The sequence below is a fragment of the Trypanosoma brucei genome (assembly GCF_000002445.2).
Source record: "Trypanosoma brucei brucei TREU927 chromosome 11 chr11_scaffold01 genomic scaffold, whole genome shotgun sequence".
NCBI classification, from domain to species: domain Eukaryota; phylum Euglenozoa; class Kinetoplastea; order Trypanosomatida; family Trypanosomatidae; genus Trypanosoma; species Trypanosoma brucei.
The window spans coordinates 2,450,301-2,464,402 of record NT_165288.1 but is presented as its reverse complement, the minus strand read 5'-3'; the positions used below and the strand labels follow the sequence as shown (position 1 = coordinate 2,464,402).

General features: G+C 49.8%; 4 protein-coding genes across 4 annotated transcripts, besides 2 other annotated features; all 4 read right to left on the bottom strand.

The window, feature by feature from the left end:
• Positions 1–1,237: 1,237 nt before the first annotated feature.
• Positions 1,238–2,113, bottom strand: Tb11.01.0920 (ADP-ribosylation factor GTPase activating protein, putative; the record flags this gene model as incomplete). The annotated part of the gene is made up of 1 exon (XM_823890.1): positions 1,238–2,113. One exon carries the CDS (start codon positions 2,111–2,113, stop codon positions 1,238–1,240), a length of 876 nt encoding a protein of 291 aa, XP_828983.1.
• A 468-nt stretch (positions 2,114–2,581) lies between these two features.
• Positions 2,582–5,107, bottom strand: Tb11.01.0910 (DNA topoisomerase III, putative; the record flags this gene model as incomplete). The annotated part of the gene is made up of 1 exon (XM_823889.1): positions 2,582–5,107. The coding sequence occupies one exon, from the start codon at positions 5,105–5,107 to the stop codon at positions 2,582–2,584; it is 2,526 nt and encodes an 841-aa protein (XP_828982.1).
• A 742-nt stretch (positions 5,108–5,849) lies between these two features.
• Tb11.01.0900 (uncharacterized protein) lies at positions 5,850–7,217 on the bottom strand (the record flags this gene model as incomplete). The annotated part of the gene is made up of 1 exon (XM_823888.1): positions 5,850–7,217. The coding sequence occupies one exon, from the start codon at positions 7,215–7,217 to the stop codon at positions 5,850–5,852; it is 1,368 nt and encodes a 455-aa protein (XP_828981.1).
• Positions 7,218–7,739: 522 nt separating this feature from the next.
• On the bottom strand, positions 7,740–13,199 carry Tb11.01.0890 (hypothetical protein, conserved; the record flags this gene model as incomplete). Its single annotated transcript, XM_823887.1, has 1 exon — positions 7,740–13,199. One exon carries the CDS (start codon positions 13,197–13,199, stop codon positions 7,740–7,742), a length of 5,460 nt encoding a protein of 1,819 aa, XP_828980.1.
• Positions 13,145–13,165: a microsatellite.
• A 406-nt stretch (positions 13,200–13,605) lies between the features above and the next one.
• Positions 13,606–13,635: a microsatellite.
• Positions 13,636–14,102: the final 467 nt, after the last annotated feature.

Here is a 14,102-nt window from a genome sequence, read left to right as displayed (position 1 = left end):
AAAAAACATTATTCCCCTCCTTTTTTTTTCTCCCTGGCGGAGGAAGGGGGTGTGTGACTGATGGAAGGGGGTGACAACAAACGGGGAGAAAAAAAAAAAAGAAGGAAAGCACACCTTAACATTTAAGATATGAGCCTTGACAAAAAGAAAAAAGAATGTGGATAACTAAGGGGCAAAGCGACAACTTGAAGGCTACGCGAGAAGACACGGCCACGCACAGGCAGGAAACCGACAATCACATACATAAAAAGAAATACGTACACACAGTTCCTTTCACTCAATGCACAAACAAAACAAAAAAAACGAAAAGCAAATAACGCCCTACCACCACCACTCCTGCACAAAACCATGACACTTCCCTTCTGTTTGTTTGCTTGCCTTTTTTTTTTCTCACTCTTTTCCCCCCTCCCTCCCTCCCCAACTACCCTCAATATGTCTTTTGATTTCTTCCTTTCTTTCTTCATTTTCCCGCGTGGTAATGTCAAAATAGTCTTCGATTATATCACCTGAATTCACCTCAATATCTTTCAGTCTTTCTCTCCTCGTTGCTGTTGCTAAACTTAATCCATCAATTAATCCATACGCCACAACCCTTCCTCTCCTTCTTGAACAAATAGATATGTATGTATATATTCAACTGTTTCTTTTTTTTCTTTTATTGCGTGTGTATTATATGTTGTTTCTCCGGTCCACCGCTGCATTCCATTAAATAACCGCGGGAAATATACAAAAGGGTAAGTGGGTTGGGGAAAGGAAAGAGGGAAAGTTTGCTTACAAACACAAACACAAACACATACACACAAAACCTTCACACTACATAAGTTCATTGTATCATCAACAGATGACGTGGAACCGCGAAAAGTTGTGGTCTTCTTTTCTTTCTGCTTTACAGTAGTGCTTTTGGCTGTTTTTTTTTTTCATACATGCAACAGCAAACGGGAAACAGGAAGCGAAAGAGGTGGTGGGGCAAACGAAGAAGAAAGTGGTAAAGAACCATAGTAGAAGAAGAAAAAAAAAGAAAAAGAACCCAAGAGCAGAAAAAAAAAAGCAAGTCTGCGGTATCAACAGTGATGACCCAGTGTTAAGAACGCCTCTCACATCCTCCCTATGCTTCTTTATTGTTTCGATCCGCCCATCAGCGGGCGGGAGTCACTTGCTCCTCTATTTCAGTAACTTTTTTTTGTAATTTTGCAACTTCAACTCTTTCTTCGCTAATGTAGGGCCTTCACCGCGAGTGTTACTGAGGAGAAAAGCATTTGGAGGAACCGGATGGGGCCCAAGCACTATATACGTGCGGAGGACCTTGATTACTCGGAGTAAATAAAGACATAATCTCCTGCTTTGCATCCACTGCAGGCGCTTGAAAGTTTCCTTGAGAGGGTCCGCGAACTTCCATGCCAAACGGCGTCATACCTGCTGGGTGGAACATTCCTGAGGTTTGTTGGAATTGCCCTTGTGGCACTACTCCAACCGGTTGGGGCGACACCGGTGTTCCCACATTGGGGTTAGTTTTCGCATTGGGTGTCGAGAAGAGATCATCTATGCTTATTCCATTTGCCGACGCGCTTTGCTTCGTTTGGCCGGCGGTCAGGGTTGGTTGGGCCGTTTGTTGGGAGTTTCCAACCCAAAGCGACGGAGGAGCTGGCACCGAAGCTACCACGTCACGTTTCTCGTCCTTGGGCGTGGAAGATCCTTGACTCGCACCTTCAGACATGAACTTCTTTAAAAGTGAGTCGTACTCCACGTTAAAGTACCGCCTCTGCTCATACTTCTCCCGTATAAGACGCTCCGCCAAGGCCCCGTTTGTGGATGCATTGGGTCGAACGCTGTCGGGCATGTTGTATTCATACAGCACCCGACCGCGGGCGTTACCAATGTTTTCACAACATCTAATCATTTCCTCCTCCCAAGTATCCATGGTGGCCGAACGAACCTTTGAAACATGTGTACCTGCTGATCGATGAAGACCGGCGCAGCGGAGGCAGAGAAAAACCCCGAGGTTAGTACTTGCCCACCGCGGTTGGTTTTCTAGGCACTCAAAACATACCTTGTTCTCCGGGAGACGGAGAAGGGCATCGATGCGACGCTTTTGAGCAGCGTTAGCGTTACTCATTTCCTAAGAAGTTTGCCCACACGCCCCTTCTTCCACTACCCTTCCTTATCCTCCTCCTGTAACGCACAAGCAAACTTCTTAGATTTGGGTGTATGTCGGTTGCTACTAAGCCTAGAAGCTGAGCTGTTAGCCTTGATGGAGGCGTTCGTATACGGACAGAAACGTCTATAATATGCGTTTGTATTAGAAGAAACAGCAATAATACAGAGAAGTATGGACAGACTAGAAGGAACAAAAATGCTGACAATGCAGTTACCGCTTCGTGACCTTGTAACTGCGCTGCAAACGAAGTTAAAACAATTCAGGAGAGGGATGCGGAGAAATGGTTCACACGTGTTGCAGTTGCTACACATGCCTTTCCACACCCCCTCCCTCATCTCTTATCTTTCTCCAACTGTAGTTAACCTCCCACATACACACACCACACATTTGAAACAAGAAATCAAGGGTTTCAAGTCAGCCTCCCGCCTAGTTTCGGTAGCCTCTTCCTCTTCCTCTACCTCTACCACCCCTTCCCCTTCCTTTCCCACCACCACCGCGTCTGCTAAAATTCCCCAGTTTCCCGCGTACCTCTGACACGTTGTTACTGAGTGCTGGATCACAAAAGACACACGACACTATGCGATCCTTGCGGTTGGGAAGTGGCGATTTCCCTTCTGGAAATTGTAGATCCACCATCATGGCACCACATTCCGGGCACTCCTCTGAACTTACATAAACCCGTTGCGCCGTTGGTGGGAGGAGAATCATCATGGTGCAGTGGTTACAGCATATTTTCCACTTCCCCGATGTTCGAGGAACAAACGCCATGCACCCATCACATCGTGGGTCAACGCAGTCCGCCACATAATTCGTGGCCAGCGAGTGGTAACAAGTCGGGTGTTTGCACTCGTCACATGCCATGAGCTGACGGCCGCCCTGCACTCGTGCATCTGGAAACGGGGGGTTGTTATAGCAGTTGGGACAAATAGGAAATGACTTACCTCCCTCCACGTGGCAGATAACCAACTCAAAGTTGTCAAGGGGACACTTGTAGTTGGAATACTGCTTGATCGTTCCACCCTGTGGTAACGCGTACGTAACTTCGCAGTAGGCACAATACAACCGTTGCGGGCGTGCCTCAAGGTGCTTCAGGTATCGCATACAGTTGCCGCACCGCGTTATTGGCTTACCCGAGGAAGTAAGGGGTGAAAATGAAGCTCCCATAAGGGCATCAAAGCGCTCAATGTTTTCCTTGAAGTAACGAAACTTTCCAAAGAAGAGATCAAGCACACTCGATAGGACCTCGTCTAGCCTGGCTTGACCCTCAGCAATGCACGTGACGTACTCTTCCACCTTGCTTCGCACCAGGGGGAGCACAAGTTCAGGGTCGATACTTTTGATACCATGAATCAGCACGACCCCAAGTTTTGTGGGTTCCATTACGCGCCCAGGTTTCACCGCACAATAACCCCGCTCAACTATATTGTTGACATGCTGGGAAATAGAGGCGTCTGTGCCGATGCCATTCTTTTCCATCAGCCCAATGAGATCAGCTTCTGTAAGATACCCCGGTGCTTGGGTTTGCCCGGCCTGAAGGCGTACATCATTGATGGGGAAATCGCTCCCCACCTCGATGTTCGTTGGTACCTTGTCGTCCTTTACAGCCAAATGGGCAAGAATTGTTGTGAAGCCCGGATCCACAACTACCTTACCAGTGAAGGTAAACAACTCCCCACTAAGCTCTAGTACGAGCTTCGTCCTCGAAAGTTTGCAGTCTGGGGATACTGTAGCAATGAAGTGACGTGTAATGTACTCATACAAACGCCAAGAGTCAGACGACAGCTCTCCGGCAGTTGCCGCACGCATTGGTGTGATTGGTGGATGGTCTCCAGCATCTTTGCCGGCTTTCGGTCGCGTGTACCGACCTTTCAGTAATTCCTGCACGTATTCACCCCACACTGGATGGCCCTGTTGGGTTGCAAGTGCGGCCTTCAAGTCGAAGGAGACCGGGTATGCTGTGGATTCCGTTCGTGGGTACGAGATATACCCAGAAATATAGAGGTTTTCTGCTATTTGCATCGCGTGATGCGGCCCAATACCAAGAAACTTACTAGCGATTTTCATGAGCTCGACAGTGTTGAGCGCCGTGGGTCGAGCGCGGGTGTCAGCCCCCACCGAAACGTCAACGACTTTGGCAACTTTACTACGAGAGACCCTTTGATGTAAAAGTCGTGCAATCAATTCGTCAAAGACGCGACCGCGCGCCCACTCAAACGTAATGGGTGAACCGTATCTGTTGCAGGTAGGCACTAGCTTCCAGTAGTTTTCGGGTTTGAAGTTTAGTATCTCGTCGTGCCTCTGCACGCAAAATGCGAGTGTCGGTGTCTGGCAAGGGCCATAACTCACCACACTAGCGTCAAGATTCCCATACTTACCCTGAAAGTACTTCGTTTGGTACCTGGTAAAAACAACGCCAACCTTGAGGTCTAGCTCTTGTCTACAGCTCACCGCATCTGACAGGTTTTTGTTTGGCTTACCCAAATTAACGAACGCCTCCGTTATCGCTTCCCGCGTTATGGCGGAGAACTTTGCGCGCCAAATACATCGAATGTCATGTATGCTTCGCGACACAACCTGCATCACCTCAAAGCATATGTTTTCCCCCTCGCGGTCGCAGTCAAGCCACAAAACGAGCGTTGCACACCCTTTTGCCTCATGCTCAAGGTGGCGGCTCACCCGTCCGGACTCTTCCCGCCACACGACTGGTGCCCCGAAGAGCGACTCCTCATCAGTCCGATCCCACGACTGGTACTGAGGGGTGAAATCGCATGAAAAAATGTGCCCTGTTGTACTTGTAACACGGAAGTGTGCGGGGGCACCCTGAAAGTAACCATCGTACTCGAAGACGGGAAGTGCACGAGAGTGTTTCGCTGTCCGGCCATTTGAGAGGTGATGGGCGATGCTCTCAGCAATAGAAGGTTTCTCTGCAACCATAAGTACTGTTTGGACCATTTCCCCCTCCACTCCTCCCTTATGGGCGTGCCGTTAATTTTTCTTACTCGTCCCACCCCCCACACCCTCAATGCGGGCGAAACCTCCCAAAATTCGTGCCGCGCACTTCAGCTTCAAGGTTGAGCGGATATTCGTAAATATTTGCATGAATGCAGGACAAAAGAAAGAGAGTGATTGGTAGAGAGAAAATTTAGAAGAATGAGAGAAGAAATGTTGAAGAACAAACGAGGTGAATAAGAAAAGCAAGAAGAAGGTTATGCCATTCAAAGCTCACAAAAAAAAATAATAATACTTATGGGTGTGCTACACCCGTTATCAAATCGTAACTCCGTCGTGCAAGCAGTCCAAACAAAAGGGGAATGTTTTCTCTCCCTCCTTCCCCTTCCCTTTTAAATACACAACTTCAGCATATGCGTCTACAACGATACGCGTCCATATGTGTTGAGGGGCCAGTTTTACCGGTTAGATATTTGCAATGAAGGGCCTTATCCAATCCATTGACAAACAAAAAAAACAATAAACCAGGATGTAAAATAATAAAAAAGATCTCAAATAGAAACTGCATCTGCATTCCCACACACCAGAAAAAAAAATGTTAGTCCATATACAAAAATCAAGCAAAAAAGTCAGAGACAAAACCATGACAAAATAAATGATAATCTGTTGCAAAAATTAGACTGTGAGAACGCGAAAAATAGGGAATCGCGCGAAAGTGCCTATTTAGTGTGCCTGAATTGGGAGCCTATGATGACACCATCATTCTCCTCGATAATATTTCTCCCTCTACAGCACTCGTCAAGCTTTTAATGTACGTGTCAAATGAGATAGCAGATGCGGTACTACTCTCTCCGGTAGTGAAGACTGGGGACCCACCAATGTGTTTGCTGTAGGCAAGGAAAGGAAGCTTCTTCAGAGTCCTTCCACTGAAGGTATCACATTGCGCCGCCACCAGCTCAAGCCGCTGCAACTCTCTCGCATTGAGTTCTACACGACCTTCCCCGATCGGCATCAGCCCCCCTGCGCCTATGAACCCCTGATCATTGGGAGGATCAAGCATAATTAACCGCCTCTGAACCAACTCTTGCGTACTTGCCCTGATTAGTTGCAGACGGGCTGGTAACCCCGGTGGGCCAATAAATACCTTCTTGTCAGCACGATCAACAAACGCGACATCAATGGCCCCGGTGATGTTACTCGTAGCTAATATCACCACGTTCCTCTTTTTCTGTAGAATGTCCAGCTGAGTTAACAGAGTGTTGACGACACGGATAGCATCTGAGGGCTCGTTACCCCTCATTGCAGAGTTCCTCGCGCCAGCTAGTGATTCCACCTCGTCCACGAGGACAAAAAGAAGGCATTTGGAATCCTCCGCCATCGTGTGTATACGGCGGAACAGGCCCATGACATGCTTCCCACTCTCACTAAACCAACGACTAAACAAACTTTGAGTGTTAACCTCTACCAGCTTCGCCTTGGGAAATATTCCCGCAAGCCGTATAGAAAGTTTATGTGAAAGTGCTTTACAAAAAGATGTCTTCCCTGTGCCGGGGGGCCCGTGTAGCAGCACCAACTGATTCCACGCGATGACTTGTGGGTTCACATCAGCCATAGAGAAAACCATTGCAGTGTGCATATATTGCAACAAGTCACGCTTAAGCTCCACCGTGTCACAGGTAGAGTCCCCGAAATGCATCGACTCCCACAGGCCTTCTAGCGATGCATGCGGTATCTGCACTATGGAGCAAGGGACAGTCGATGCATCCACTTCGTCGTCTGAATCGCGGTAGGTTAACAGCGCCTGCGACTCGGAAGTTTCCTCTCCTTGCATTGCCATAGACACATCATCTCCATGAAGGTAGTACATCACCAATGCGTAATCCGCCCTGCCCGCTGCAACCCCGTTAAGTGGGCAATAAACGTCACATACCCGCAAGAGCTCAACTGTTGATGTGATAAGCTCGGATGCACCCCAAAGCGGGATAATGTCACCCGGGTGTGTAACACCGTTGCGGTGCCGTATGAAACTCGTGATAACCTTTGAAAGCTCAGCGGCATCTGTACACATTTGCCTACACCGCACCTCCACCGGCACAACAACGAAATCCTCCATGCTTCGGCCACTAGTGAAGTTAAGTGGTCCGTGCTAGAAGTGCGCCTACAGTCCGTTTCCTCCGATAAGTCCTGTACAGCTGCAAGGATAATTTGTCTTTCTCCCCTTTCCTTTGAAGTATGTATGTATGTTGGTGAAATTATGCGCAACGAGAGTGGAAGCGATAAAAATCCAAACAAAAACCCGAAAATGCTTTTGTCAACAGCAAAGAAGTTGAAAAAAAAGTGCGGAAGGACACAGATCAAAGCTTTGTACAAAGTGAATGGAGGTTCGTGCACAGCACCAAACGCCTTTAAAATGAGTAATATTACACGTAGTGATTTCCCGGCACATGAATGGGTGCATCCCTCACCAACTTCTAGCACCAGATGGGATACTTCCTTTTTTTTTTTTAAAGGTGTTTACCTTGTGAGAGAATGTGAAGATACGACCATAACATGCGCTTACACCGTTCACTCGCTCCTTTGTGACCATTTACTTTGGTCCCCTTGCAACTATCTACACCACGCCCGCCCTGTTGCGTCACAAGGCGGTGGGCTCATCCAAGCCACGGAACCCAGCTGCCCGTGCAGCCCAGGCGTAGCTTGCGTTAATCTCCTGCAGCCATGCCGTGATGCGTTGTTGTTCCTCAATATTGCTGGCAGCATTAAAACACGCCGACCACTGGGAACCAAGAGCTTGCCACAAAAGTCCCCAGAGTTCCCTGTCACCTATAAACAAACCTGGAAGAGCTTCAGCGAAAAGGCAAAGCCCCTCCAGCAGCTGCTCACCCTCGTGATTCTTGAGGTTGACCTTCTGAACTGATTGCTCCGTGCTGTTGTCCCCACTGACTGTCATCGTCAACATAAATGCCTGCAGTGGTTCCTTCAAGTACGCCTCTAGGTTGCGTCTGTTTTCAAAGGATTGCCGCACCGTCCTCAGTATCATCACCCAGTCTAATATATGAAGATCTTTCCAGCGAAACTCCACCACGTACGAAAGAAGCTGTTGATACAGAGCCGAGTCAATGCACCCAACCGCCGCAGCGCACTGCAGCCCACGCACAAACAGATCCGTCGGTGATTCTCCGGCATTCTCCAACACGCGCCGCCCCAGTGCACTCCAAGCGTGCCTGAGTTGGACGGGTGACACACGGAGCGCAGGGGTCGTGTTGTTGGCTGCAACTGCGACTGAGAGTGTACGGTTTTGCTGCTGTTGGTAGTTTTGCTCCATTAGGGCCTCATGCTGCCTGGCAAACGTATCAGCTGACAGAGCAATCGCAACGAAAGCTCGCTCGATCTCCGCGAAGGATAAGTTATACTTCGCCTCGCGCAGGTGGAGAGCAGTATGCAAAATCGAAGACTGTGTGCTTTGTAAGGCGGAGCAACCAATAAGGAACAGGTTCACGTGGCGGCTCAGCAGCCTGCGGTCAGCGCTCGCCCTGATCAACAGTTGATCCATGTGCAGACCTTCTACGTCGATGCGAGCTCCCAACAACTCAAGACTGCGAAGAGCCACTAACACATTAATGACAAACCGTAGGCGCACTGTAGGCCGAAGCAACTCACTTTGCAGATATGGCTCAATGTCGCGCAAGATGTGTACAGTTTTTTCTTCAGCGGACGGGCAACTTTTCAGGTTACCTGATGACACTTCTGGAGCTGATGGCCACTTAATGAGAAAGTTAGGCCGGAAACGCAATCCCACTGCAACCGCACTACCAACTAACCACAAGAGCAACAAATCACTGGCGTTGCCGAGAGCATTGGGAGTAGTTGGCATCACCTTCTCAACAAGGTGTAAGAGCGTATCATACAGCTCATGGATCATGTGCGGTTTCTTCGTACTAGCTGTCATAAGTATGTGTGCAGCCAGCGTATGAACCCTGAAGAGAAGATCTAAACGGTGGAGACTGGCATCTTCCTCCTGCCCTGGGGTGGGGTGACGTGTGGCACTGTCATCACTCGGGCCCACGACGAATGTTTGGGTAGTTATTTCCTTCCTGTCGTTGAGACGAGTCACCTCAGCGCGGGCAAGTGTTTTGAGCAAACGCCGCGTGAAGGCCCCCAACTCGGTAGAAGTACGGCCTTGGTGACTGGCGCTGTGCACATTATCGCGGTCCTCCGCCATTGGACGCATGAGGCCAGATCCGTCTTCCCAACCCTCATCATTAGGTACAGCACAACCGTACCACCGAAACACCAAGGTGTTCCCCACAAGGCGATGGTGCCGTTTCCGTTGAAAGTCCCTCTGCAGCTCCTGCCACCGGAGACGCTCTTTGCCGTTGTCGCACCCACCCTTGAAGGACGTTAGCAGGTTTTTAACAACGGTGTACGGCACCAGCTGTAGTTGCACAGCTTCGAGAATGGTGATCCAAGGTAATTCCCCCGCTTTCTGGTCAATTTCGCCAGATAAGATTAACTCCAGTTCAACCGTACGCTCCCCTGCGGTTGCTGAAGTAATCGTTGCTGTGTTAGTGTCGCACAGCTCGCGGCCGTTGCGGCCACCTCCACTCGTGTTGCCGTCAGCCGTTTCGTAACCACATGATGACAGAAGTGTACTGATCTCGCTCGATATTTTTGTCAAGCCCACAGTGCTTACCGTGGAGGTGCGACTAAGCATCGCACGGGAAAGTACAGTTATTACTACCGGCAGTTCTTCCTTTGAGAACACCTCCTTGCATGAGCTCTCTTCACCCACAGTAGTACTCTCTGTTCCCCGCTGTTGCCCTTGACGCCTGCCGGAAATGTTTCGCCCCCTTTTTTTTACCAATCCGACAAGGCCGCGACAACACTCCACAATTGTCGGTAACACAACTGGTAACCCAGCGTCCGCCTCTAGCACCGTGCGTTGCCACTTGCAAAGCAACTCCTCCTTGAGAGGCACAGTTGCCTCACACGAAGCCCTGGCGCTGCATTCTATCCAAGCATGCAGTGCATCACGAGATTGAGAATCACACACCTGCTGAAGATGCCTCTGGATGTCCTCAACAACCTCTCGTTCCTGATCACCACTGAAGTGTGGCTCGTAAAAGTGGTGAAGTAGCTGCTCAGCTACCTGCGTATCCCCAGCACTCAGCTTCCGCAAAAGCGCAGATACAGCTGCTTTGAATTGCAGTTGGAGGTCAGAGATATCTTCCTGCGTGCCTTTCGGGAGGTTATCCGTCTGCTTACCTGATACTACTTTCTTATTCGCGGAATCAGTCGCTGTATTCGGTCTCGATGGCCCCCCATCTCGGTTGCATCCTTCCCTTTTGGCCCTGCAATGCAAAGCAAGCGCAACACTGTATACAAACCCAGCAAGTTGCGCGCACCACTTGTTAAGGGGCAAGGTGTTGTTGCCACTTCCTATCTCACGGGCCATCTCCTCTAAGGACTTATCCGCACAACGCATTATTAGTCGCAGAAACAACTCGTCGGACGTTAGAGCCGATATTAAGGGTTTTAAATAATCCAGCGTTCGATCAGCGTTATCTACTGTGATTTGTAGTGTTTGCATCCCCCCATCGTCCTCCCGCTGCCCCTCGTCTGAACCTGAGAGAGTGTTCACAAGCGGCTGAGCAACAGCCCGACACCACGCTGTCCATAAGATCTCTCTCCGTCGTGCACCTATTCCACCCCAAATGTGGGGCAAGACACTGTGGAAGTTGCAGAAGAAAAGCCGCGTCAGCGTATAGGGAGTCTCACAGTGTTGCACCATAGTCCTAATGGTGACGGAGGCCACAACATCCCCTTCTACCGGGTGCAACAGTAACCATTCGTCCTTCGATTTGCCGGTACGAAACCGCTGTGTGACAAAGAGATCGACGTCAATAATTGCGATACCAGTGGCGCTCACGTAGCGACCGTGCGGGGAGGAACGGTGAAGGCCCGATGGATTTACACACGTCATCCATAACAACAGCAGCTCATAAGCCGCACGTTGCTTCATAGAAGAACCGTACGAAACGCATGAGGCGTCTTTGAACGAGGGGAGCCACATTAGCTTTGACTCGGATGTGGTTGTAGCTTGCTCCTCACCTTGCAGTCCCTCCTTTTGATTCAACTGATTGTCCTTCTCCTCGACGCTGACCGCTTCCAAAGCGTGGGAAGAAACAGCGGTGCCTTGGGGGTCTCTCGGGAAGAGAAGTTTCTTAACAGGGGCAGAGTCCGTGTCATGTATACAGGGCCAGCAAAGGCGGGAGACACGCCGTACGTAGTGAAACGTATGCTGATAAGTCACATCAGCATCTGCGCGGAGAAGGGACTGGAGATAAGACTGCGTGAGGCACAAACCCGCTGCGATGCTTAGGTCCTCCGCGAACCATGGATATGTGCAGAACAGAACAATATTCATCCTTTCAAAGTGTGACATGGCGTGCCACTGGGAAAGACACATGCGGAGCGCCAAATTCAGCATTACGTCAATTGCGTGAACAGAGGGAGCAGTCCGTTCACCTCCCCTGTGCGCTACCGCGCTGCCAATACAGTCCACGCGAGGAATTTTCCTAAGAAATGACTCTGCAATGGCCGCAAGGGCCGCGCTTACATCGCTCGTGTTCGGATCGCTTCCAGAAGCAGAGGTGTCTTTGGCATTTGCCATCGCCTCACGAAACTTCTTCACCACGCAATCTTCAGTGCCCCAACCTACCTGTTCTTCATCCTTTACCCACTTGAAGTATGCCAGCGTTTCCGCCAACTGCGCAAAGTCTGATACAGAGGCATTTTGTTTTAGATTCAAAGCAAGCTGCCCGAACCCTTCAATGATCGAATTCCACGCGGCCCCGTGACTCAACACATCCCCTTCACAGTCATACTCCGCGGTCACTCCATTTCCAGCGGATGTAGAGGGACGTGACTCACAATGTCCCATAGGGAACGGGGCGGCGCCTTCCATATCAACAGACATAATATCCCCTCCAGAATCTTTTGCACCGCAACCAGACGACACCGTTGTCGTCAGCACGTGCTCCACTGTGATGGTTGGAAACTTGATGGTTGTGCGGTAAAGTGGACTTTCGGGTGGTAAGACGAAACAAGGAGAAGATGTCCCATTTTTACTGGCCTCTGTGGCACCTGACTTACAGAGCTGCACATAAATAAAACCTTTCCTTTCCATAGCTGATGGCTGCTCTTTTTGCAGCACGCCGAGTTGGAGAAGTGCTTCGGCACACGCCGTTGAAAAGCTCTTCAGCACTTTTGTGCATTTTCCAAGCGCCTCATAATTGGTTCGCATAACCGCATGCACCTTAAAAAGACGGTGCAACGCATCCAATGGCACTTGTTGCTGCCCGATCTGCTTCTGTTGTTGGCGCTCAGACGACTGCGTGGGCAAACCGGACGTTGCGAGAGGGGCAGGCTGTACACCTGAAGGGTACGCCGAATGGTCGCGACGGTGGGAAAAGCGGCTTGATCCCGTCTTTTTCCCCGCTACCGTGTTTTCTGCCTTCTTCGGTTTCTCCGATTTCGCTAACGTCTGAACCGGGGACTCGCACTGATGGCGAGAGCTCACCACCGCCTCCCATCTCGTCAAGACACCACCGTCACCACTTGCGCCATTCTCCCCGTCACTTACCGGACGGAGAGGCTTACCGTACATCCGCCCTTCTCTCTTGCGATGGCGCTTGCTGTAATGCAGTGGAAGGGCTGTACTTATTCCGTGGCCCCTGTAAAACCTCTGTAAAAACATGGCGACTGGCGGGCAGTGACGACCCGCCACCCGCAGAGTCTGGGCAAGTATAAGACGCCGCATTTCTTCGGCGCCTCCCTGTAGAAACGCTGTTTCTTTTTGCCCTTCTCTCTTGGTGGCGCTTTTCTCGCACCTTCCCGTTTCACCACCCCCAGTGGAACTCGGTAGACAAGCAGAGCGGGATGTATCAACTGCTAAAGCAACAGACGTGAGCGACGGCGAGGTCAAGAAAAATGGGAACAATAATGACAGGGTTAGTAAACCTGTGAAATGAAAGTGAGCACACACACACACACACACACTGAAGGGGAAATTAAGCGAATGCGCACCTTCCATTTGTCACAGGTGGAAAATGTGGAACAGGGCACGATAGGAGTCAAACTGCGGAAAGCGAAACCGTCCACGACACACCGTCATCCTCCTCTCAATCCTCCGTTGCGCCCTCCCCCTTTGCGTGCAAACACATCTGTCTCTGATGCCACTCCAATACAGTAGATGGGAAACAAAAAAGTTTTGAAAGAATAACGAATGGAAAGGGGGGAAAACACGAAGGCACGCTACAACGGTCTAGGCGCCCCTTCTCCGTACTCAAGAGTAGACACTGGCACGTCATTTCTTTGACTTTATCGTTATTTACCATCTCCACTTCATCCCTTTGTTCTGTGTGAATAAACAAAATGAGAATTCAATACTCCTGTCACATATTAGCTTACACACACGAGCCCCACATTCACGGGCACGCATATATATATATATATATATATATATATATCACAGCACGACCGCGGCTAAGAAAGGGGTTTGAAGGTGATACAAATAACAGGAAACGACAAATCGTAGGGGAGGCGGGTAAAACGGCCTCAAAGCACCCAAATCATCACCCGCATAGGCACCACCTTTTGAAGTCATTTCACTTGCTTAACGCATTGAAGCAGCACTAACAAGTTAAAGCATCGATGGATACACCAAAATGGCGGTGGCTCCGCAAGCACCACAAGTTCCCCCAACCGGCAGTTTGCAGTGGTTCCTCTTCTTCTCCCCCACCCTCCGTCGGACCATTTCCATATTACATATACCGCCCCTTCTCAATATTGTGCATACCCTAATCATGGTTCAACGACCTTCCTCATGCTCCTTATATAGCATTAACAATTTCAACATCCAACAAAGTTCATATGAAGGACTAAGGTTGAGCCCCCCTCCACCGGATGCATCCGAACGCGCACTTAAGACATCGCT